This window comes from Lepisosteus oculatus, chromosome 2, assembly GCF_040954835.1.
Source record: "Lepisosteus oculatus isolate fLepOcu1 chromosome 2, fLepOcu1.hap2, whole genome shotgun sequence".
Classification (NCBI taxonomy): domain Eukaryota; kingdom Metazoa; phylum Chordata; class Actinopteri; order Semionotiformes; family Lepisosteidae; genus Lepisosteus; species Lepisosteus oculatus.
This window is the reverse complement of record NC_090697.1, coordinates 5393313-5417242: the sequence shown is the minus strand read 5'-3', so window position 1 is coordinate 5417242 and position 23930 is coordinate 5393313. Positions and strand designations below refer to the sequence as shown.

General features: G+C 47.7%; 1 protein-coding gene across 2 annotated transcripts in view; it reads left to right on the top strand.

The window, feature by feature from the left end:
- Positions 1 to 298: 298 nt before the first annotated feature.
- rev3l (REV3 like, DNA directed polymerase zeta catalytic subunit) overlaps positions 299 to 23930 on the top strand; it is a 97972-nt gene continuing 74340 nt past the window's right edge. For both annotated transcript variants that reach the window (XM_069196182.1, XM_069196190.1), the window contains exon 1: positions 299 to 1298. In XM_069196182.1, coding sequence (XP_069052283.1) covers positions 1160 to 1298 — 139 coding nt within the window. In that variant the 5' untranslated portion in view covers positions 299 to 1159. The remainder of the gene's footprint in view (positions 1299 to 23930) is intronic.

Here is a 23930-nt window from a genome sequence, read left to right as displayed (position 1 = left end):
CAGGGCAGAACCTCACACTTCTGCCACAACCGGAAGCCGGCAGCTCTTGACCACAAAAAGCAAGCTGGCGTGCATTCTAGCAATATATGCCCGTGTCTATGATAACGAGCCCCGCAACCAATCATGTCGCACAACAGTAAGCATTCCGTCCAATCAGCGATCAGAAAAGCAAGACAAGCGGAAAGTAAACACGGTTGCTTTCCTTTCATTGGTTAGAACTCCCGTCCCTCGGAATGTAGGTGCCCGGATAAGCGCCAATAGTTGACGTCAAGGGCGGGACTTCCGGTGGAGAGGCCCTGTGACCTGCAATGGTGTTGTGGAAAATGCTGCAGTGTTTCGGGAGCCAGTAGAGAAGGCGGAGAGAGAGAGAGGAGGGTCTGTCAGTGAGGAATGGTGTTGATTAGGGTTACAGAGGAGTACTGTGATCATATTACAGAGAAGGGGGGAACAATGTCTGTAATGGCACATTGGAAGCACATAGCCAGAAACTGAACGGACTGCCACATTGGATACATTTTGAGTTTTTTTTCTTCCTTTGCTCAGTCTGACGCTTTTTTTTGCTGCTGCTACTGTTGTTGTTGTTGTTGTTGTTGTTGTTGTAGAGATTTTTAGGAAATGATCCCCAAGGTGAAGCAAATAGAAAAATGTTAGATAATGGATTAGCGGCAACTGAGGAAGGGGGAGACATCGAGAGTAAAAAGAAAAGTGATTTTTATCCTGTGATGGCCGAAGCCTGGCTGCTTATGTGCTAGGCAGGGCTCGGCGAAAACACTTTTATTGTCTCGGTTAGGAAGAGACTGCGTGCAGCTCTGATGCTGAAAAACTCGTACACTGATTTCAGAGCGGCATAGCGGCAGACAGCACCACCATCATGGTTTTAACAGCTGCAGCTCGGATTACCCTTGTACTTCTTAGAAATCATGTTTCTGTCAGTACGAGGAGAAACCGTGTTGTGTGCCCGGTCTCTCGGAACGTCTAGAAAATAGTTCGTGCTGGTTTTTTTTTGCAAATGAGACAAATAGAGCCCATCTAAAAGCTGTTTATTGGAAACAAAGAAGCCCGTCTCGTTATTTTTTTTTCCTTTCTCTCTCTCTCTTTATCTGAATGTAACCCCGGCGTCTCTATTGTCGTGCTCGGCAATTCCTAATCGTTAGCAATCATGTTCGCAGTCCGCATCGTCACGGCAGATTACTACATGGCCAGTCCTCTGAAAGACTTGGACGTTTGTCGCTCTGAATTCAGAGAGAGCGAAGTCAAGAGGGTGCCCGTGGTCCGGATCTTCGGGGCGACACCCGCAGGTAAGTGCCGCAGTTTTGTTTTTCGTGAGGGGACACGGCACAGACCCGGCACCCCAGGTGCGACGCCCCCGGGGGCAGCCGAGTTCGTGGCCTTTGCGGGCTGGCACTCTCGGGCAAACTAGCCGTAACTCTGGGTTAACCCCCGTAGCCGCTCGCCTGTTCGCCCCTGTAGGCTGCAGAGTTGGAAAGGCGCCAGTTGGGCGAGACCGATTCAAACACCCGCTAACGAGAAATCGGGGAAAAAACCGTTTTACCCCCATACCCCCCTCACACACACACACGCACGTCCAGAGGTACGGTTTGACTCCGCTACAGACTCACAAGCATTCCGCTGTCCAAATCAAAAATCAAAAGGCCGGCACACAAGATTGTCTTGTTTCTCTTCAATTCTTCAGTTACCACCTCGGTGCCGAGGAGAGTACTTCGCTCTTAAGTTTTCTTAAGTCCTGGTCCCAGGTGGGACCGAACGGCTGGTGCCCGAAGGCCGTGAGCGAGCCTGAGTTTTCAAGCTTTCTGTCTTGAGTGCACATCCCGTCCCTGCGTTGTGGATGTGTTGACCACAGGCTCGGACTCGGATCCTGTGTCTGGTTTGCGTTCTCTTCTGTATTTGTAAAAAAAAAAACGCAAACCACGCCACATACCGAAAGCGCTCTGTTTTCGCTGGAGAGCTGTTCAGGGGTGATGCACGAAATTGTCATTTTCGGTTCTTTTTTTTTCCTCCCAGGCAAATGTTTGCCTGCCTCGTTTTGTTTGGTGGTTCTGTGTAGCAACGTAAACATTTTACCTCGTCTCAAGTGCACTTGGCATCTGTAAGTTCTCAAGTTCCCCAGTATTTTTCTGTTGCTGTGGAAATTGGTTATTACTAAGGGATCTCCAAGGGTGTGTATCCTTCTCCAGCCGTGCGCTTGTGTGTAGTACATGCAGGCTATAATACATCTGGGTGACATGGTAATTTTTTCCTGGCATTCAGAATCAAGAATGTGACTGGTAGTCATGGATTTGGCAAGGTTTTTTGAAAATCTGCTGTGCGATCTGCATGTCAAGCAGTTGAAAGGTACTCTTTAAATATATGTTTTTTATGCCAAAAAGCTGACTGCTAGCGTGTCTGCCAGGCTGGGCTTCCACGGGATAGTGTACTGGTGCAGAAATCTTCAGCCCTTGCTTTCCCTGCTTGTGCCAGGCAGTCCTGTGTTGATTTTCAAACACACAACCCTTTTAAAAGACTGAAGCCATTTTCTGAGCTTCTGAGGCTTGGGCCCTGCAATTAATGTTTGACAGTAATTCTGCACATATATGCAGCAGGTTTTATCACAAAGGATTCTGAAGCCCTTCACCCACTACATCCAGCACTGAAGTGCAGAGCCCACTCGGGTGAACCGTGGGAGTCCGTTAAATACCCACAGCCCCACCACACAGCAGGCCAGGTGGAGAAGCCAGAAATCGCTCCGGCCAGTTGAATTCAGGGGGAAGTTAAGGGAGGCCAGTTCAAGCCCAGAGTAAAATTTAGCCCGGGGCATTAGACCCTGACTGCCATACGAGGGCACAGGTTTGGAAATTCTGGTCCACCACCACCACTAACGGCAACAACCTGTTTTTCCTTGGAGAGCTGACAAGGTAAACCCAGAAAGTGGCGACACTGCTGTCCAAGCTGCAGTCAGTAACACGAAATGGGATCTCTGTAATGGCATCACCTGAGGTCAGCCCTTTCAGTTGGCCCCGAAAGCTGCTGTAGTCATTAATCTGTTTCTTCCAGGAAAATGGCATTCAAGCAGGATATTTCCAGGTGCTTTGAACTTTGTGGATATCTCGCATGCGGCTGGTGTAGACTTGCTGTTATTGGCCTCAGGTCAGTAACTCGTCTAGGCAGCAGCAGCTCTGCGATCCACACAGTCTCTGTCAGCCTGGTTCCTTCTGCTTTGTTATATAACTGCCCAGTCCTCGTTTTCACTAGAGGTTCACAGGAGAGATCCTGCAGCCGCACACAGGGGAGAATAAGATAAGATCACTTTATTGGCCATATACATTTTCTTGCATTAGGAATTTGTCTTTTTCGCATACCCCAGCTTGCTCTCCGTGAGACACACAGACAGGGAGAGAAGCTGGGGGTCAGAGTGCAGGGTCAGCCATTTATACGGCGCCCCTGGAGCAGCTGGGGTTCAGGGCCTTGCTCAGGGGCCCAAAGGAGTAGGATTCCTCTGCCTGCTGTGGGATTTGAACCGGCAGCCTTCCAGCCACAGGCGCAGATCCTGAGCCACAGAGCCACCGCTCTGGGAATGAGGAGGTGTGGGTATACCCCTCCTGACCTGACTCTTCACAGACCCCCATGCCTGCCGGAAAACAGGCACTGATTGGAGCAGAGGCACGTCTCGCACTGCCAGCACCACAGGCCTGGCTGTCCAGGAGGCCACAGGGGCTGCCGTGTGTCTCCAGGAGCCCAGAGAGCTTAAGGGATTAATCCCGCCCGATCCTCAGTGGCAGTAGTGGCACTCTTACTTGGCGACTGCCATGACCCGGGTTTGATCCCACAGTGCCTGAGCCATGGAGCTCAGCCTGCGCTGGTTTTAGAATCTTTACTAGTCGGAGATTCCCTCTAACCCATTTAACCATACCTTGAAAGGAGTTGCTCTTTTATGTGAAGCTCTCTTTTCAAAGAACAGGCCAGCTTGACACCAAGGGAGTCAGCCTGTGAATCATCTGCTTGATCCAAGAACAAATGAAAAGCTGTCTCACATATAATTGCACCTAATGTATTACTCGTCCACTGTAATTTTACCCACTTGAATGTGTTGTAGGGATCTTGAGATCTTGGTAGGTAAAGTGAAAACACAGAGCCTGATTGCAAAGGTGGTGTGTACATTGCTTCTTAGATCAAAGATGGGATTTTTTGTCATCTTTCCAGGTGTAGGGCTTTTCGTCTTCATTTCAAGATGTGTGGTATTTCTGCATTTTCAGTTTCCATTCAGAAGGAGAAAACACGAGCGCAGTCGGTTGTTTGGTGTGTGTTGTCAGGGTAGGGGTGGTGTTGAAATCCTGCGCTGCAGTGTGTGTGGCCTGTGTGAGGTGGGGGTGTGGGAGAGCTCTGATGAGACAGAGGAGGGAGACGAATGAAAGGTGCTGCGCAGGTACAGTAACGGGACTAGCTGATCTGAATGCTCTGCATCTGTCATCTGTATTCCTGACTTTCATTGCGTCTGCCACCTCCCATGTAATTCCGTACACGAGAAAATGAACCACCAGGGAGCGCAGAGCAGAACGTTTCCTTCGTTTGGCTCCGAAAATTATCTGTCAAGACATGCAGGGGACGTGCTCATTTTCCTTCCATTGCCTCGGACTGTTTTCATGCTGTACTCTCTTACGCCAGTCAGCACACATTGATTGTGCTGCGTCTGAATGAGACCAGTGTTTTGTACTGCGCTGTGGCAACGCTGGGCGTTAGTTAGGGCCTTTGTGTCCCGAGACCTTCTGAAATGTACAGACGGGCAATCCGTTTTATTCCTTCAGAAAGAAATGATCGGACGCTAATATCATGTATTTAAAAGTAAAATAGGCCCATATATATTGGGTTTGCTTGCAAACAGTTCTTGCTTTTCCTTTGGTAGTTTTATAAGCTACGTGCCAGTGTTTAAACAGGAGGGTGTGTTTGCCATTGCATGTCATTCTGTTGCCTTTCAGACATGCAAGAGGTGATCAATGGCAGGTCTGGAGGGTTGCAGGTGGCAGGCTATGCTGCCGATACTCATGGCATCTTGAACATGTGCCGTTTAATTAATAGTCCGTTATTCAGGCAGCACACAAGGGCTTTCTTGTTGTATAGGAGCATAGCACTTTATGAAACAAAGTGTCAGGAAGTGAAATGTTTGCAACACAACACCCATTTCCGTGCTTGATCTTTAAACCAAAGCTTCTTGTGCTTTATTTGTCAAGTCCTCTGCAAAACACTTGTGTATGTTTGTGCTGTGGATAAAAAGAAATGTATCACTCGTTTTCTGCGTTTGTTGTTGGATGAATCAAGTGAATTTTGGGTACTGATTAAATATATTTGATGTCCAGGAGGTCAAAGGTATTTTGGTTATTTAGTCATTCCTGATTGACTGTTATACTCTTGATTATCGTTGGTTTCTTCATCGCACATCACGTTCGCTAACTGCTTGTCCAGGTCAGCCAGCAGCCATATCACCCTGCACCTCACACCAGGCAGCCCACTGGAGCTCAGCAGTGTGGGCCTGGTCAGTACCTGGAGGATAGACTCCTGGGAGAGCTAAGGTTGCTGCTGGAAGAGGTATTAGTGGGGCCAGCAGGGGGCGCTCACCCTGTGGTCTGTGTGGGTCCTAATGCCCCGGTATAGTGATGGGGGACGCTATAGTGTCGTAACGCTCCATGGAAAGCGAAGGGCATGACAAGGCACAGAAAGGCGTCATGGCCATCCACTTCAACCAAGGAAGTCTCCAGTCGTGACAACTACCCGTACCACTGTACCCAGGCTTCTGAGGTCGAGCGAGTGGGACTGCCCCAGTATAACGAGTTTCCCTCTTCAAAAAGCTCTCCTGCACAGGTTTCTCCATGCAGCTCATCTTCCGAACAGATGAGCTGCACAAAGTACAACCGTCATCGTCGGACACAACGGACAACCATCACCATGTCCAGTTCAGGGGAGCCGGAGTCTGTCCCTGCAAGCAAGAGGCGCAAGACAGGGGACACCCTGGATGGGACGCCAGTCAGCCAGTTAACCTACCAGTATGTCTTTGGACTAATCAGTGGAATAATGTTTGGAATCCCGTCTGAACATGGGGGAGAAAATGCAAACTCCACACAGATCGCACCCAGGTCCGGAATTTAACCCAGGCAGCACTGCTTATCTATCAAATTAGCACGTAACTATCTCATCGGTGAGACAGGTAACTGGCCCCAAGGGATGATGCATTTCAGTTTGCTGAATTCTAAGCCCGGAAAATGTCAAGGAAGAAACTGGAAAGCAGTCAGTGTGTCCTGCTTGTCCAGAGTTGATGCCTTTGTGCTAGCAGTCAGTATGAGGCTGGACGTGACCCTAGTGAAGATGCTATAAGAGATGAGATAAGACAGCCCACCTCCTTGTGCTGCTCGTGCACCTCATGTAGATGATATAAGAGATGAGATAAGACAGCCCAGCTCCTTGTGCTGCTCGTGCGCCTCATGAAGATGCTATAAGAGATGAGACAGCCCAGCTCCTCATGCTGCTTGTGCATCTCATGAAGATGCTATAAGAGATGAGATAAGACAGCCCAGTTCCTCATGCTGCTCGTGCACCTCATGAAGATGCTATAAGAGCTGAGATAAGACAGCCCAGCTCCCCATGCTGCTCGTGCACATCATGAAGATGCTATAAGAGCTGAGATAAGACAGCCCAGCTCCTCATGCTGCTTGTGCATCTCATGAAGATGCTATAAGAGATGAGATGAGACAGCCCACCTCCTCCTGCTGCTCGTGCACCTCATGAAGATGCTATAAGAGATGAGACAGCCCAGCTCCTCGTGCTGCTCGTGCACCTCATGTAGATGTTATAAGAGATGAGATAAGATAGCCCAGCTCCTCATGCTGCTCGTGCACCTCATGAAGATGCTATAAGAGATGAGATAAGACAGCTCAGCTGCTCGTGCACCTCATGAAGATGCTATAAGAGATGAGACAGCCCAGCTCCTCATGTTGCTCGTGCACCTCATGAAGATGCTATAAGAGATGAGACAGCCCAGCTCCTCATGCTGCTCGTGCACCTCATGTAGATGCTATAAGAGATGAGACAGCCCAGCTCCTCATGCTGCTCGTGCACCTCGTGAAGATGCTATACGAGATGAGATAAGACAGCCCAGCTCCTCATGCTGCTCGTGCACCTCGTGAAGATGCTATACGAGATGAGATAAGACAGCCCAGCTCCTCGTGCTGCTCGTTCACCTCGTGAAGATGAGATAAGACAGCCCAGCTCCTCGTGCTGCTCGTTCACCTCGTGAAGATGAGATAAGACAGCCCAGCTCCTCGTGCTGCTTGTGCACCTCGTGAAGATGCTATACGAGATGAGATAAGACAGCCCAGCTCCTCGTGCTGCTCGTGCACCTCGTGAAGATGAGATAAGACAGCCCAGCTCCTCGTACTGCTTGTGCACCTCGTGAAGATGAGATAAGACAGCCCAGCTCCTCGTGCTGCTCGTGCACATCATGTAGATGCTATAAGAGATAAGACAGCCCACCTCCTCCTGCTGCTCGTGCACTTGATGAAGATGCTATAAGAGATGAGATAAGACAGCTCAGCTGCTAGTGCACCTCATGAAGATGCTATAAGAGATGAGATAAGAGAGCCCAGCTCCTCATGTTGCTCGTGCACCTCATGAAGATGCTATAAGAGCTGAGATAAGACAGCCCAGCTCCTCGTGCTGCTCGTGCACCTCGTGAAGATGAGATAAGACAGCCCAGCTCCTCGTGCTGCTCGTGCACCTCGTGAAGATGAGATAAGACAGCCCAGCTCCTCGTGCTGCTCGTGCACATCATGTAGATGCTATAAGAGATGAGATAAGACAGCCCACCTCCTCCTGCTGCTCGTGCACTTGATGAAGATGCTATAAGAGATGAGATAAGACAGCTCAGCTGCTCGTGCACATCATGAAGATGCTATAAGAGATGAGACAGCCCAGCTCCTCATGCTGCTCGTGCACCTCATGAAGATGCTATAAGAGATGAGATAAGAGCCCAGCTCCTCATGCTGCTCGTGCACCTCATGAAGATGCTATAAGAGATAAGACAGCCCAGCTCCCCATGCTGCCCGTGCACATCATGAAGATGCTATAAGAGATGAGACAGCCCAGCTCCCCATGCTGCTCGTGCACATCATGAAGATGCTATGGATGCCCTACTTGCCAGACCTGAGTCCTGGAGAGCATCTGTGAGATGACCTGAGAGAACAGGTGTCCTCCAGGGCTCAGAGGCCAGTGAACAGTTACATGCTTCTTCCTGGCTCTACGAGAGGAATGGGACAGAATCCCACATGGAAGGCATCTGCAAAGCTTTTGCTGCTGCAGAGGTACAGCTTTTTTTTTTTTGCTTCCAGCAGTGGCCACCCATGCTGCAAGCCCACCACTGTCGCAGTAACCCCCTATCGATGACGAGTGTTAATCAGCTTAATAAACGTCCCTGCATCATGCCTGGCAAAAAGTATAGTTTCCCCCAATAAAATGTTTGTGAATTTGTTGCTGTGATATGTGATCAGTCTCTTTCGATTTTCAGTGTACATATATCAAAGAATCCAACTTCCTGAAACCGATATCAGGGTGCTGTACCCCCCAGTTTAATTTGTACGCCATTTGCTTTATTGTCCCAAGCTGTGTTTGTGCTCATCTAGTCCTGATGAAAAGTGTGTTGGTGCTTTGTAACTCCTAGTGGGGAAAAATAAAGTGTTGCTTTCCCATAGCCCAGGGGCTCCTGCGCCGACTGTGAGAGGCAGTAGGCTGTCTGGTTATAAACGTGTTAGCAGTCATGTCATTTAATAGCAAGGCTGCTCCTGCCGCCTGTGTGAGCCTCGTGGTGCACTGCTTCAGCCCGCGTGCGATGGGATGGACCGCAGGGAATCTGCACAGCTCGGTGCTGGATTAAGGGCACCGTGATGTTCCACAGCAGCCCTTTCACAACAGCAAGAATCAGTGCATCAAGAGCACGACCAGGGAAGAGACAAAACACCTGGCTTTCTGGAGCAAAGTTCTTCATTGGAGGGTACTTTTTCAGGAAATGCTTGTTGCACTGGGGAAGGAGTTGGGAAACCATGCCAAGTTCAGAGTTCACCTGTGCAGTAGACTGGGTTCTGCCACATGCCCTCTGTCTAGAGGGGTGATGTGATGAAATGGTGTATTGTTTTCAGCAAATCCAGTAATGTTTCCGGTGGTGGGAGGAAATTGAAGAGCTGCTTCTTCCACGTTAGTGTTTTGCTTTTAAACTGATTCTAATGCAACATCTCCTTTAAAATTACTTACTTCATGCAATATGCGAAAACGTCTAATAAAACTTGCTTAACACCCTGGTTGAGGCCAAAGCCGTTGTATTAAAATGTTTATGAAAATGTTCACCTAAAAATGTTAGCTTAAAGTTGTGTAACAAAAAAGCACCAGCTTTCTGTAAATATTGAAACATCTAACTGAGTGGAACTGATTTATTTCCAATATGGGGCAGAGACAAATTTAAGTCTTTAAAATAGTCCCTTTTTTAGTTCCTTAATAAAATGTTTTTTTTTGTGTATTTTTCAAAAAAAACTTCTCCACTGGCAACCATTAAATCAAGACCATGTGCTTCGTGAACCAGCTGTATCCTCCTTTGACCTGCACAAGCTCCCAGCTCCACTTGCTTTCTTTGTCACTTGACACCCTGCTTCCTGCTTCTTTTGTCAGCGTCAGCCCAGGCTCCTAATTGGTTCAGCTAGATCTGGCTTGAATTCCTTATCTGCACAGAAACATTTTATTCTGGGAGGCCCACTTAAGCACTTCGGCCCTCTCATTGTGTTCCGTTCAGGGTCTCCCCCCCCGGGCGTAGCTCATGTTAACGCAGCAGAGTTCTACACCGCAGCACCCTGGGAGCATGGCGACGGAGTGGGGAGAGTTTAAACTGGGGCGAGGACCAGCTGAAGCGGTGTCCCCGCGAGAGGAGCTGAAACTGGTCAGCACTGCAGCGACTTGTCGTTTTATAGCTAGTGCACGGCGATGGCCTTGCAGTTTTTCACTCCTGGCTTGAGGAAGCTGGGAATCTGTTTATTCCTCTGCTGTTTGGACGTTGAGAAACCTGTATGACCCATTGACCTGAAGAAAGGGTCAGGCAGTCAGCTGCTGAGAGGGATGAATAAGGGTCTGCGCTTGCACCCAGGGAGGGCTTAAATACCTTCTGACTGAATTCCTCTGAGTGCCGTGAACATCAGAGCGGGGATTAAGAGATCTGATGCTTCGTTAATTAGAAAGGCCCTATCAATTTTAAAATCTTATGTTTGTTTCCTCCTAAACGTGTTACCGTTCTTGGGTTTGCTCTACACTTGTTGCCCAATCTCCTGCATGACTAACATTTCACCTCTCAATTCCTAAATGAGAAGTTTTCGATGATCTAACGAAACCTGCAGCGCATGCAGTCTTTCTCTGGGCGGTGAGTGTGAAAGTGCAGTAGAGTGTGCTTGGAACTGCAGGTAGATTGCGGGTATGGATGTCTTAAGCTACAGGCTACTTCCTGTTTACAAGGAAATGCCTCAGTATTTACAGCGTAAAGGTCATTAGTGCTTGGAGACGGCCTGGTTTCTTCCAGCACCGTGTCTGCAGGCCGTGATAATCAGTTATGACTGGGGCTTTTGTGACACACTGAAGCTTGAATGCGTTTTCTCAGAAAGGCCATGCCTGAGATCCCTCCGCCTTTTTAAGGGCTCCTTAACCGCTCTAGCGGCTAGGGGTGGTTTTTGTTCACATCAGATCTGAAGAGTTTCGTGCAGAATGGCGTCCTCGTCTTGTCCTGGATGTAGACGGCTTCGCGGTGTATTTTCCGGCGAGCGTGAACAGGCTGTAGGTCTTCTAGGAGGCTCAGATGCAGACCTCCTGGGGTGGGGGGGAGCACCACAGTGACCCCTGCAGGGCTGACGGGGGGCTCGAGGGGGCTGGGTAGCAGGGGCCTGCCTGTGCTACGTCACTCCCCTCCGGAGGTCTCGGGACTGGCGGCAGATACCGCGCGTGTCGCACAAGGCAAACTCTGGAACGTACCGGCTGCCTCTCGGTACGGCCCGCGACCCCAGAGATCTGAGAGCCGCCCTGCAGCGTGCGGAAGCAGGAATGAAGAATGGAAAAGTATTCCCGCCTCCTCCACTGATATTGGCATCTGTTTATGCTTGCTGGAACTTTGGCTAGTGTTTTTAATGGTTGTGTTAGTATAACTTAGTATGTCTTCAGAGTAATGAAGGATATTGGGGAGAGTTTAGCAGAACACAGTGCAGCGTTATTGTGACTGAGGAGTAGGGCCTTGTGTAGTGTGTATCATTGTTACAGGGAGGAGTGCAAGCTGTGTGTGGTGTGCAGTTGTTATGAAGTCCTGTGGTAACTTGGGTGAATTATGTCCGTTCTTCCTGGTGTGAAGGCCACCTCTTTGGCCACTTCTGTTTGCTGCCTGGTGCTCCTGTTCCCCCCATGGGTGGTGTGTGGGTGTGGTGGCTTTGCTTAGGTGCGATCTGACCTGGACCTGGACCTGGTGCCACGCTCTCTCGCCCATCCAGAGCCGGGCCCGGGTCTGGCCCAGAGCGACCCCTCCAGTACAGGCCTTTGACACACCGCGGGCGCTGGACTCGGATCGTCTCGTCTTTCACGCCATTCCAGAGTGCGTCTCCACTGAGTGCATGTGCACTTTCTGACTGCTGTCTCTCTCTCTCTCTCTTTTTTTTTTTGGAAGTTTGATTATTCTACGGTTTCCTCGTTCCCGTCTCTGCGGGGGGCTGGCATCTATCAAATCCGTCTTGCGTTTTCCCTGCTCCGATCTTACGCTAACGGTATAGAAACACTCCTGCCACGGCACCACATTTCCTCTGATTGATGTGTTTAATAGCTCCTTCCTGGTGCAACAAAAGGGATTTGAATGCTGCAGGATCAGAAATGGAGCACTGGAATATTGGGAGGCTGTGTGTGTGTGCGTGCGTGCGTGCGTGCGTGCGTGCGCACAGAAAGTCCCTTCTGATTCAGTTGATTCATTACAGCCTTTCCCCTATATTCCACGGAACGGCTTGTACCAAGACGTAGATTTGCCAGCTGACAGCCTGGAATTAATACGCGGGATTGAATCCCCTCGGCACAGGTCCCCCGTACGGTGTGTGAATATTTTTAGTTGTGTTGAAATTATTTACTTGATTTGGTTGTTGGAGGGATTGAAATAACACGCCATTTAGACCTGATGCTTCAGTTTCTTATGGGTTTAGTGGCAGCAGGGAAGAGTTCTGAATGGTGAACAGTTTGCCTGCCCTTTTCTTCCTTTCACAGGGTTCATTAGTGAAATGTTTCATGCGACCATTAAGTTTGTCTAAAAGCATCACCATCTGATGCTTTCTCTAGGTTCATTCTTGCTTTTATATATATTATATATAAATACCATAGTAAATGCAGTTAATAATGTAGAAGTATTTCGCGGAGTACAGAAAAGCTTAGTTCCCTCATCGCCCCATTAATCAAGCTCACTGTATATTTTGCTTTGCTGTAGCATTTTCTCAACAGAGTATCAGCTGTGTGGCTCAGCACATACAGTAGCAATCACCTAAACATTCCTCAAGGTTAATGGAGCTGCGTGCTTCTCCAGAAACAATCAGCCCACATTGATTGTGGACGGCGTGCCCATGGTATGGATGGAGCTGCCTTTCGGTTTTTTCCCTTGTCTAGACATTTGTCTGCTTGCTGACGCGGTGCAATTGTATTCCTATGAGCTGCCCTCTGCATTGGACTTCTCGGCTGGGCGAAAAGGAATACGAGAAAAGTTTTAGCCCTCCGTGTGCCATCATTCACTCGACCCGTTGGAAAGAAAGACTGGAGTCCCTGTAACTCTGTTCCAGCTCTTCGGCTCTGTTTTGCCAGTGCCTTAACAAAAGTCTTTGTTCAGCTCAATCAATTGGTTTTTTATATATTCTCTGTCACATAAATCTAATTTATAAGGTGTTGTTAAGGTGTTGCCAGCAGCCATATCACCCTGCAACTCACAACTGGCAACCCACTGAAGCTCAGCAGGTGTGAGCCTGGTCAGTACCTGGATGGGAGACCTCTAGGGAAAAACTAAGGTTGCTGCTGGAAGAGGTGTTAGTGGGGCCAGCAGGGGGCGCTCACCCTGCGGCTCATGTGGGTCCTAATGCCCCAGTATAGAGACGGGGACACTATACTGTAAACAGGCGCCGTCCTTCGGATGAGACGTAAAACCGAGGTCCTGACTCTCTGTGGTCATTAAAAATCTCAGGGTGTTTCTCGAAAAAGAGTAGGGGTGTCACCCCGGCGTCCTGGCCAAATTTCCCCATTGGCTGTTATCAATCATGGCCTCCTAACAATCCCCCTCTATGAATTGGCTACATTACTCTGCTCTCCTCCCCACTGAGAGCTGGTGTGTGGGGAGCGTTCTGGCGCACTATGGCTGCTGTCGCATCATCCAGGTGGGGCTGCACACTGGTGGTGGTGGAGGGGAGTCCCCATTACCTGTAAAGCGCTTTGAGTGGAGTGTCCAGAAAAGCGCTATATAAGTGTAAGCAATTATTATTATTATTATTATTACTGTGGTGGGTAAAGCATTAAGTGAGACTAGAGAACAAAGACACCACTGCATTTGGGGATTCATCTCTGAAGAAGACTTCTCTCAGTTGTTCACTTGTGCTTTTGTCGTGCCTGTGTGCAGTTCATGCTAAGGCCTCAGTTTAGTGTTCCTTAGAGGTGTGGTTAAGACCCATTAAAGTACGGTATATTGTGACTTGTAATGGCACTTCCTTCTGATCCTTTTGTTTTCTGATCTTCACGTAATCGTTGATGCACACAGTCTGCGTTTCCCACAGCACTTCCAGAAAGAGCACCTGTGTCAGGCACTGCCCCATGTTTCGTGCCCTCCAAATGTATTAATACCCCTGATGAAATGGGGACAATAAACATCCAGTGTAAGGAAGATTTATCAGCTGCTTAGTGTTTCGTGCTTAAAAAATCCAAATCTTATACAGTAATCCTAATGGCATTGCACAGAGCATTGTAATTTAAGACCAGAAAACCCAAGGGACACATTTCTTCCCACCCCTGTAGCAGTATTTTGTAACTCCTTCTCTAACAGGGATAGCACTGAGCAGGTACCTCCTGTCATGTGCTCGGAGCTTCTGGTATTTCAGACGGTGGATTTGGGACCATTTCTCCTGGCAGTATTCCTCAAGTCCTTCAGACCCTTTGAGCTGGGTTTGCGAACTGCTTTCTTGAGTGGAGATGGTCAGTTAACTGTCTGTCAGTTTGTTTCTCTGCCAATCTCTCCACTTAGGGCCACCGTTGAGCTTCTCTGAAGAGGGGACAGGCTGTTTAACCCGAGTGTCCCGGTAATCATGAGCTCTAGCTCAACAATAGACTCAGGACCCACAGATGCAAAACAACCCCAAAATCCAGGAGACCCCCTGGCCTGTTTCACAGTGGGCCTGAATGTTTTCTCAACGTGAGCTTTCCTTTATCGATGTAACATTGATGAGCGTGCCCACAAAACTCGTTTTCATTTCAAAAGTGGTTCCAATGCTCACTCATATTAAGTCGGACTAATTCGAGTTGCCCTCAGATCACTGTTTCTTTAGCCCCCCCTGAGCCTCATGCATGTATATTGGGGGCGGCACATTGGCGCAAGGGTTAGTGTTGCCTTGCAGCGCTGGGGCCCTGGGTTCAAATCTGGACCTGGGGTGCTGTCTGTGTGGAGTGTGCATGTTCTCCCTGTGTTCACGTGAGTCTCCTCCGGGTGCTCCGGTTTCGTCTCGCAGTCCACAGACGTGCTGGGAGGTTAATTGGCATCTGTGGAAACTGTGTGTGTGTGTGTGTGTGTGTGTGCGCTCTGCGATAGACTGGCATCCAGTCCAGAGTGTACCCTGCCTTGCTGGCTGGGATAGGTTCCAGCTCCCCTGCAGCCTGTACTGGAAGATGCGATTAATGGATCTCGTATATTGAGTATGTTGAAGATGCCAGTTTGTTTTGGAGAGCTTAACATGATGATGTGAATACATGTTGGGTTAGGATGTTCAGCGGCCTCCCAGACCACTTCTTTCACAGCCTGACTTGGCAAAACAAACTTGGGAAGAAGGCTCCACAGACGAAATGTTGTGTTCCTATTCTTCTCTTTTCAGTGTGGAAGACACCTTTACTTGTTCCAAAACACACTTGCGTCCTTTTCCTGGCAGAGTATATGAGTAGCCTTTAATTTCTCAGTCATGGACACCATGGGGGAAAGTGTTCAGTTCAGCTCTTTGTGGATTCTTTCCCAGCCCCCTCAACATGTGGAGGTCATTGACGATTTGTTCGCAGACCTCAGGGAGCTCTCTCAATCGTGATGATGCACGATACTCCTAAAACTATCCAGTCTGTTGCTACCTTTTATATGCAAGGGAAAGGGATAACTTTCAGAGTCCTCAATATAGTTCCATTTCACTTCCCAAGAGCAGAATGTTACCATAGATCTGTTTCTGTTGGATTTTGTTGAAAGAAAAACTTTCAACAAAAGCTGTGAACAAATTTGAAGGTTTTGTTTGCTGGAACTCAATGAATTATTTTTGGCAAATATGACTTTGCTCTGTGCAATGTTATTATGACTACAGTAAAACATTATCAGAATTTTAAGACCTTATCCCGATCTTAACTTGTGCTGCTATTTGATGTTTTGATTTTATTGCCATTTCATCGGGAGAATAAATACATCTCGAGGGCACTGATAGAAGACTAGTCTTTGGTTCCGTAGCATGTTTTGGTCTGTTCCATGTTGTGGGTTTTCTTGTGCTGTATTTCAGATGTAGGCTAACCTCTGTGTCAAGGGTCATCAGTTTCAAATGGCATGGCTCTGTCGTAAGACCTTAAACGTGCTTGAGAAAATGTTGCAAGAGGTTTTATGTGCCTTGGCTTTGTAAAAGTGAGTCCGTTTTGTTTTACGTAGGCTGTTTGTTTTTATAATGCAGAGCACAGCTCCTGGCGAAAGTCTGTTGGAAGTGGAGATGTTGTTGTGCTGTGTAATTGGGAGCTGACAGTTTAAAGCACTGATCAATGTGGGACACATGCTTGGCTGTTACACGTTGTGATCTGCTGGATGAGGAGATGTTCAGCGGTCAATATGTCTGCAGACGGCTGCTACAAATCACCGCGCCTCGCTGTCACGGCAGACCTCTGGCCACAACTCCAGCAGCAGCCTGAAGCAGAAGACTCCCCATGTGTGCCCGGAATGGAGTCTTTCAGATCCGTCAGTTTCTCTCTTTTGCTTGCATAATGACATAAATAGATGTGTATTATCCAGGTACAGATGAACTTCAAAGGTTTTACAACCTTCTGCGTTTAATATGTTTCACTTGTGAGTAAATCTGAAAAAGTATTTTATGGTGCTAAAATCCTGCCATGTGTTGCTAACCCACAAGTCGCTGTGTATGTATAGAGAATCAGTTGAACTGCAGTATACAATCAAGAAAGAAAATAATTAAGAAGGAAGTTATAATGGGGCACACAAGCTTGAAAAGATGAAAAAGTCCTTCTTTTCAGACAGAAGGTCGTCTTCAATTTATAGGAAAGAAATGAAATATAAATGAAGTATATCTTTCAAAACAGCTGATGAAGGACGTTGCTCTGAAACGAATGGACTTTTTAATCATTTATGGCCTCTGTGTCACATAACCCCATCCTGTTCTTTCAGATATATACATGTTTAAATTCCCGTTCACAGAGAGAGAAAACACAGAGAGGCACTTTCTCTAAATAAATAGCTGTTTTCCCTGTGTGTGAAAAGTAAAAAGGGGCGCCAGCGGATCATAGGAGCCGCCGTGATGTTTTTCTGGGCATTTCAAACGGGTTTCGCCCTCGGCTCCGGGTCTGGTTGTGTCCCGGGCGCAGAGCTGGTGTGTGAAAGCGGGCGAGGGGGAACGCGGTGCGGCGACACGCCTGACCTCAAGCAGAGTGGAGACCTCCGGCGCGCAAAGGCGCACCGAGAGGCGAGAGGCCCGGGTGAGGCGCAGCAGGGGGGCGGGTGTCCACACACACACAGCTTTGTTTCGCTCTGGGAACAGCAGTCGTGTAATTGTCAACAGTTGGTCTGTGTTTAGCTGTGCGGCGCATCGCCTCGCTTTCGGGGAGGGGGAGTCGTTTGTGGTTTCTCAGCCGGGACCGCTCGTATATTCAGACCTGTTGGGAGCCAAGGTTTTACATGAAAATGGCAGTGAAAGTTCCCGACTTGGCAAGTTGTGCTTTAGTGGGAATTACTCCGGGTTTCTGGATTTCGTTTTTTTGTTCGTTTTCTGGAATTCTATTCATTATTTGTAACCCAACAGCCGAATGGGGCGGGGGGGAGGCACAAAAATCGTTTTGCCTATAGTATTTCAGCCTTCATCATTGGAATCTGGGTGTCTTTCAAAGTAGTTTTCGCATTTTCTGTCACCATTTGCACAACCTTTAAAGCAACCACTTGTATTCTGTTTTTAACTAATTAGTTCATGTTCGTATTTCCTCTTCTGGAGGAATTTAATCTCCGTTTGCCCTGCCCGGCGTCTCCAGATGAGAACGTATCAAAATGGCCATGTTCTGTGTTCAGACAAAACCGTTTTTATTTTCCCTTCCCTTACACATGTTATTAATTGTACCGCGCGATTTTCACAATACAGACCTGATTCTGTTCATTGTGGTAGATGCAGAAATTGTACTCTGGAGATGTGGCAATACACAAATCCTTGTAGGTTGCAGTAAAAACAAAAGCCTGTGCAGCACAGATTGTGCACTCTGGAGGCCTTAGTACAGGAATGGAATGCCCTTTTTAAATGCAGACAAGCTTTATTGTAACAGGATTGCTGTGTGTTATCGAAAGCATGTTAAATAGGCACTAATCTGTCAACGTTAAAGAGCACAAAATGCGCACAGATTGTCTTTTCTGTGACTTGTGAATTTCAGTGTCTGCATTAACAATAACACCCCTATAGGTGAACGGTGGTCAATAAATGTGTCTGGAAAGGGATGGTTTCCTCCCTCCCCTTGTGTTGTTCTATAGCAGAATGTCTCTGAGAACAGCCTATGCATATTTCTCTGCTTCATAATGCACCAATCCCGCTTCTCCTGCGTGTTCTGAAGTGTGTCAGAAAGGCATGCCATGAATATCAAATTTAGACAGGCGGAAAAAAAGGCAGACATGTTCAGAAAAATTATTCTGTTGTCTGCGTCCATTTCTCTTGGTGTAGGTATTTTGGCGTTGTTAGATTTCACAATTGCTCTGTACAACGAGGTCCTGTTCCTCTGCCTACAGTCTCACAGCGGGTTCTGATAGTGTCCTTGTTTTCTGAGGTAATGGCGTGTCTGTTAAACGTGTAGCGGACTCAGAAATACACCGTCGATATGGAGACTCATCTGTTGTACAGCCGAGGCCAGATGTACATGGAGCGACTCGGTGCCCCTACCTGCTTCCTTCAGCGATTTCGAATTGATTCCCGAAAAGGGAAATGTGATGATTTTTTTCCCCCCATCAGTCGAGCTCTGTTTTAGTGAATGTGAAAGCCCTTACTTCACATAATTGCAGTAAATTAAAGAATGAGCCCTACACTACTGAACATATTCTGTTATACGTCAGTCGACGAAGCAAGACTAGATAAAGAGGTTCATGGCCTTAAAGGCGCGTAAATTATCCTCCTTAACAATGAATCGTGGACTACAACACACGTGTACAACACTGCTGGTTACATTCAAGTTAACACTCTTTCATGCAGAGGTGCTTTTTACATTTCTCACTGGTACTCTGTTTTTCCCCCGACCCTTGGCAAAGTGTACCACCCCAGGCCGCACGGCGCCGGTATCGGGGACCGGGCGACAGCGCGGGCGCATCCTCTGAAACATTCAGCGTCTGTGCGTTCGCTGCGTCTTGCGCTGTGAGCCCGCAGCGCCAGCAGGAAGTGTAAGGTACCAGAGGAAGGACAGCAGCTGATAACACCCCGGGGCCACTGATACTGTGCAGGTGGCAGTGCTCACTGCTGAGCAGAAGGTTTGGGTTACCCTGACCAGCTACACAATAATACTAATCCTTACACTTATATAGCGCTTTTCTGGACACTCCACTCAAAGCGCTTTACTTTACAGGTCATGGGGACTCCCCTCCACCACCACCAGTGTGCAGCCCCACCTGGATGATGCTCCAGTCCTCTCACCACACACCAGCTCTCAGTGGGGAGGAGAGCAGAGTGATGAAGCCTGTTCAGAGATGGGGATTATTAGAGGGCCAGGGGGAAATTTGGCCAGCACAACAGAGTTACACCCCTACAACAAGCTACCCCAGAAATCCTGTCCCGTCCCTGGGTTCGCAGTGACGGAGCCTAGGTGCAGATGCCTACTGTAAGACCTCAGATTCAGACCACCGATTCCTATTGCAGTATGCGAGGCCGTAAACTGTGCTAGATTAACCTTACCCTAGTAAGGTTTGTGCGTGTATTAGCCACATACTCCAAAAAGAGTCTCCAGTTGTCCTTCCAGATCTTGCAGTCTAAAGCATGTGTGGTTCCCAGGGCTGATTTCACATGTTCTTCTGAAGGCTTGGTCCACTGCTCCATTGGTAGCCGATGATGGAACCAAAATGCCATAGTGTTTTTTTTCATGATTAAATTAGGGCCACACATTTTTTAATTTGTTCTTAGCGAGTTTTCTCAAAATGGAATATTATTCAGCTTGTTTTTTGGCCTTGTTTTAAGCTTTAATATTTTGCCTTTCATGCAGCAACAATGCGACATAATCAGTCTTCAGGCACTCCTGGCCTCTCCTGAACTTTGCGTGAAGTCAAACTGAATCTTAAGTGCCGTAGCTTTAGCACAGAAATTCTTTAACGTTAAGCTACATCTTTCCTGTTGATTCAGTTGTAAAAAGGTTTTCTTAAACAGCAGCTATATAAACTTGTAACTCACAACCGGCAGCCCACTGAAGCTCAGCAGTGTGGGCCTGGTCAGTAGCTGGAGGGGAGACTCCTGGGAAAGACTAAGGCTGCTGCTGGAAGAGGTGTTAGTGGGGCCTTAACGCTGTGTGCTGCCTTGATGTCCCAGTAATAGTGATGGGGGACACCATACTGAAAAATAAGGTGCTGCTCTTGAGATGAGACATAAAACTGAGATCCCAACTCCCTGTTGTCATTAAAAATCCCAGGGTGTTTTTTTTAAATAGCAGTGTTATCCCAGTGTCCTGGCCAAATTTCCCCCCTGGGCTTTACCAGTCATGGCCTCCTAATAATCCCCATCTCTGAACCGGCTTTATTATTATTTTATTTTGCACTGTTGCATCTCTTTTATATGCACCACTGATTGAGGACTCTCTGATTGCAGCAGGTAAACTATCCCTCATCCATTAAGAGTCTTCCTCCCCCTGCATAACCCACCCAGTAAGGCAATATTACCCAAGAGCTCATTCTTCCCATCCTGAACTTTGATCTGGTCAAACAGACAGCGCCCTGTGTGTCTGGAGAATGTGGCGATAAAACAACAGGACCGGACTGGCTTTGCCATTGAAATGTGTAATTAGCGTCTATCTGCAAGGCTGCGGGATTATAACAAGGTCTCTAGCCACACAGAACTGTCACCTTTCTAAGGGAGTCAAAGCAAAATCATAAATGCTCAACTGTTTTTTGCCTTTCAACACTGCAAAACTGGATGGAGTCGGAAGCATAGCATTGCAGGCATCCTGCAGAAAAAAACTGCGTTTGTCATCATGCGAGTCAGATAAACTGTTTCTTGTGTCTTTTCTACTGTAAGTCATTTACAGTGCTTTTGTTTTCTGACACACCTGGTAAATAAAAGTTGTAAATAAGTCACACCACTTCATTGATATACATGTTGACTTGATTTTCTTTCTCTTTCACTGCTGATTTGCCCCTTTGGTTTAAGTACTTGATTTCCCGACTTGTGTTGTATTTATTCTGATAATTCTGTGCACTCTGCCTCTCAAAATGGCTGGTATGGTTTATCATCTAGGAGAATCTTAATGCAGTACTAGGATTGAGAAAAGCAGAGCATGACTTGTAAAGCATCACAGTTTTATTGGTCTTGTTTGTAGGTCTATTTTTCTCTCCAATTGATCTGAGAACAGGCCTTTGATGCTGGCATTATGCGTCTTCTGTCAGGGAAAACTATTAGTGGGCAATGCGGGTACTATCTGTTGGCTCTGTTATAGCAATTGTCTGTTACATTTTTGCAATCCTCTGTGTTTTGCGTGAACAGGTAATGAATGAATAATGGATTCCAGTTTAAAGATAAAAAAATAGCACATTTTGTGTATGGCTGTAAGTGGTTGGAGTATTTAGGGCAGGTATCTGCAGCGTTTGGGGTGTTTATGTATTTTATAAACCACCTTGTTAAATGGAATGCCTTCTTATCTCAGGAATTGTAAGAGTACTAAGATCACTTTATTGGCCTTATCTAATTTCTTGTATTAGGAATTAGCCCAACATGCTCTCCATGAGACACATTGACAGGGAGAGAAGCTGAGGGTGGGAGCACAGGGTCAGCCATTGTACAGCGCCCCTGGAGGAGCTGGGGTTAAGGGCCTTGCTCAGGGGCCCAAAGGACTAGGATTCCTCTGCTGGCCGCGGGATACAAACCAGAAACCTTCCAGCCACAGACGCAGATCCTGAGCCACAGAGCCACCGTGGTTGTTGTGGACAATAGAAAGAGACTAGAGTGAGAGGAAAGTATAGAGAACTATATTGTTATTAACTGTAGAGTTCTCTGTGCAGTTTCCCTCTGTGATTTTAAGAAGCTCTGTTAGGAAAAAAAAATCACCTCCTGATTCATTAATTTTCTCAGTGTGAATGGTCCTTCTGTGGGAGCACAAACAGCACCAGCACCTGCTGAGTGTTTGGATATCCCCCGAGCGGTGACCGTCTTGACGGACGCTTTCATCGATTAGCGGTCAGTCAGGCGCCGCTCGGCGTGAGAGTTTGTCTGGTAGACGGCAGCGTCGGTGTCTGGGCCTGACACTCACCTCCTGTATTCAGATGAGGCTCAGCGGTAAAGGCAGCTGCCGGTAAATGAAGCCCAAACAACTGAAGAAAAGACCTAGTGGATGATCTGTGAAGGTGGAATAATAGCTGGATGAGCGTACTGGATGAACCTCGACGGCCGTCCTTCAGACCCGCGCGTTTCTTTCTTCACCCGTCGCCGTGTCCCGAGGGTTGGGATGGGGTTAGGGTTCACGTGTTGTCCACGTCGGAGCGGAGAACAACGCCAGCGCTTTAAACAAAGGAGCGAGCGGAGCCGCCCAGGAGCCTAATGATTTCAGATCATTCCTCAGGTCCGTCGTCGTCCAGAGTAAAACCCCGTTTCAAAGAAACAAATTATTAAACAAATAATTTCTCCCGCGGTCTCCAGCGGCCCAGTTTCCCATCACCTGTTTGCTCTCCCTCTCTCTCGAAGAGGCTGGGCAGAAGGCCCACTGGTGCTGGAAATCTCCCAGGGCCGCGTTCATGAATAATTCCTCCGCTGTGCGTTCTGAGCCATCCTTCAGTCCACATTAGCAAAGAGATGCGTCTTACTTATCTGGCTCTGTGGTCTTATCTCGTTCTTTGATTTCTGTGTGGCTCTTATTAAATTTGATGAACTCCCAGTTTTTTTGCGCAAAGTGGTAGGCCTAACCTTTTTGTTTCCAGGGTATCCTCCTCAGACTCAATCTCATAGTCTTGAAGTGCATAGACTCCTAAAATCAAATCCGCAGTGTGCAGTGCCAGAGAGTTGCGAATAGAGACCTCTGTGTCTTGATACCAGTGGCTTATCATGGCATTTGTGCCTGTGCTTATCTTCAATGAAACAGGATAGAATTCTTTGATCATTTCAGTGTCTTTCTGGACTCCGTTTCAGCTCAGTTTCCCCGATACATTTCCTTGAGTGTACTTTCGTTTCTAATGGGTAATCACTGAAAGGAATCGTTAATGACATTTTCGGGGGAATTGATGTATTAACTGAAGCTTGTCAGCCAAGTCATATTTTGCGCCCAAGACGGATGGAAGGAGTATGGAAAAGGTCATGAAGCCCTCTAACAGAAATGAATTCATACATACCGATGCAGGTGTCAGGTTAATCCTGTAGTGTGCTGTAAATATGCGTCCTAAAGGTCTCTCAGCTGCATTGCTCCATACGGTGTGGATTATAATTGCAACGCAAATGGAAATCACGAACTGGTACAAAACATTTGAAATAATGCGGATAAAGAAACAAATATGCCCCCTTCCACCCTTAAAACACCCTTCCACCCATTTTCTTACCACTTTGTCCGTTTCAGGGTCGCAGGGCAGGTGGAGCGAGCAGTGGGTGTAAGTCAGGATTCGGCCCGGGCGGGACTCCAGTCCATCGCAGGGCACACAGAAACACTAGCACAGGCACACACTCGCAACGGGGCCAGTTTTCCCAGAAACCAGTGGACCTCCCAGTATGTCTTTGGACTGTGGGAGGAAACCGGAGCTGCCAGAGGAAACCCACGTGAACACAGAACAGCGCCCCAGTGCTGTGAGACCACCGTCTGCTTTGAGACGTTGTCGTCTTACTTTTTATGATTCGGTGTGCGTGTGTGTGGCAGCCAGGCACAAATGAAACTAGTGCTAAAGGAAAGCACTTCACTACGATGTTACGAATTCTCCTTGCGTCGCTCATGCAAAGTTTAAACCCAGTTTATTAATGGGGAATGTCTGGTAGCTGTTGTAGGGAGATAAACGCATGAGGAAAGAATTGAACAAGAACGTGTCTCTGTTCTGCACTTTCCATAATCGGGCATGGGATGTGCTTCAGGCTGGAGCGTCTTCGAGTCCCAGAAACACTTCAGGTGCTCTTCAGAGGTCTCACAGTACCAGTCATAATGTCAGTGATGAGGTGTGTGCAGGAGATCTGACAATGTGAATTTACTCCGATGTGTTGGTTTAAAACCATTTACTGTGTGTA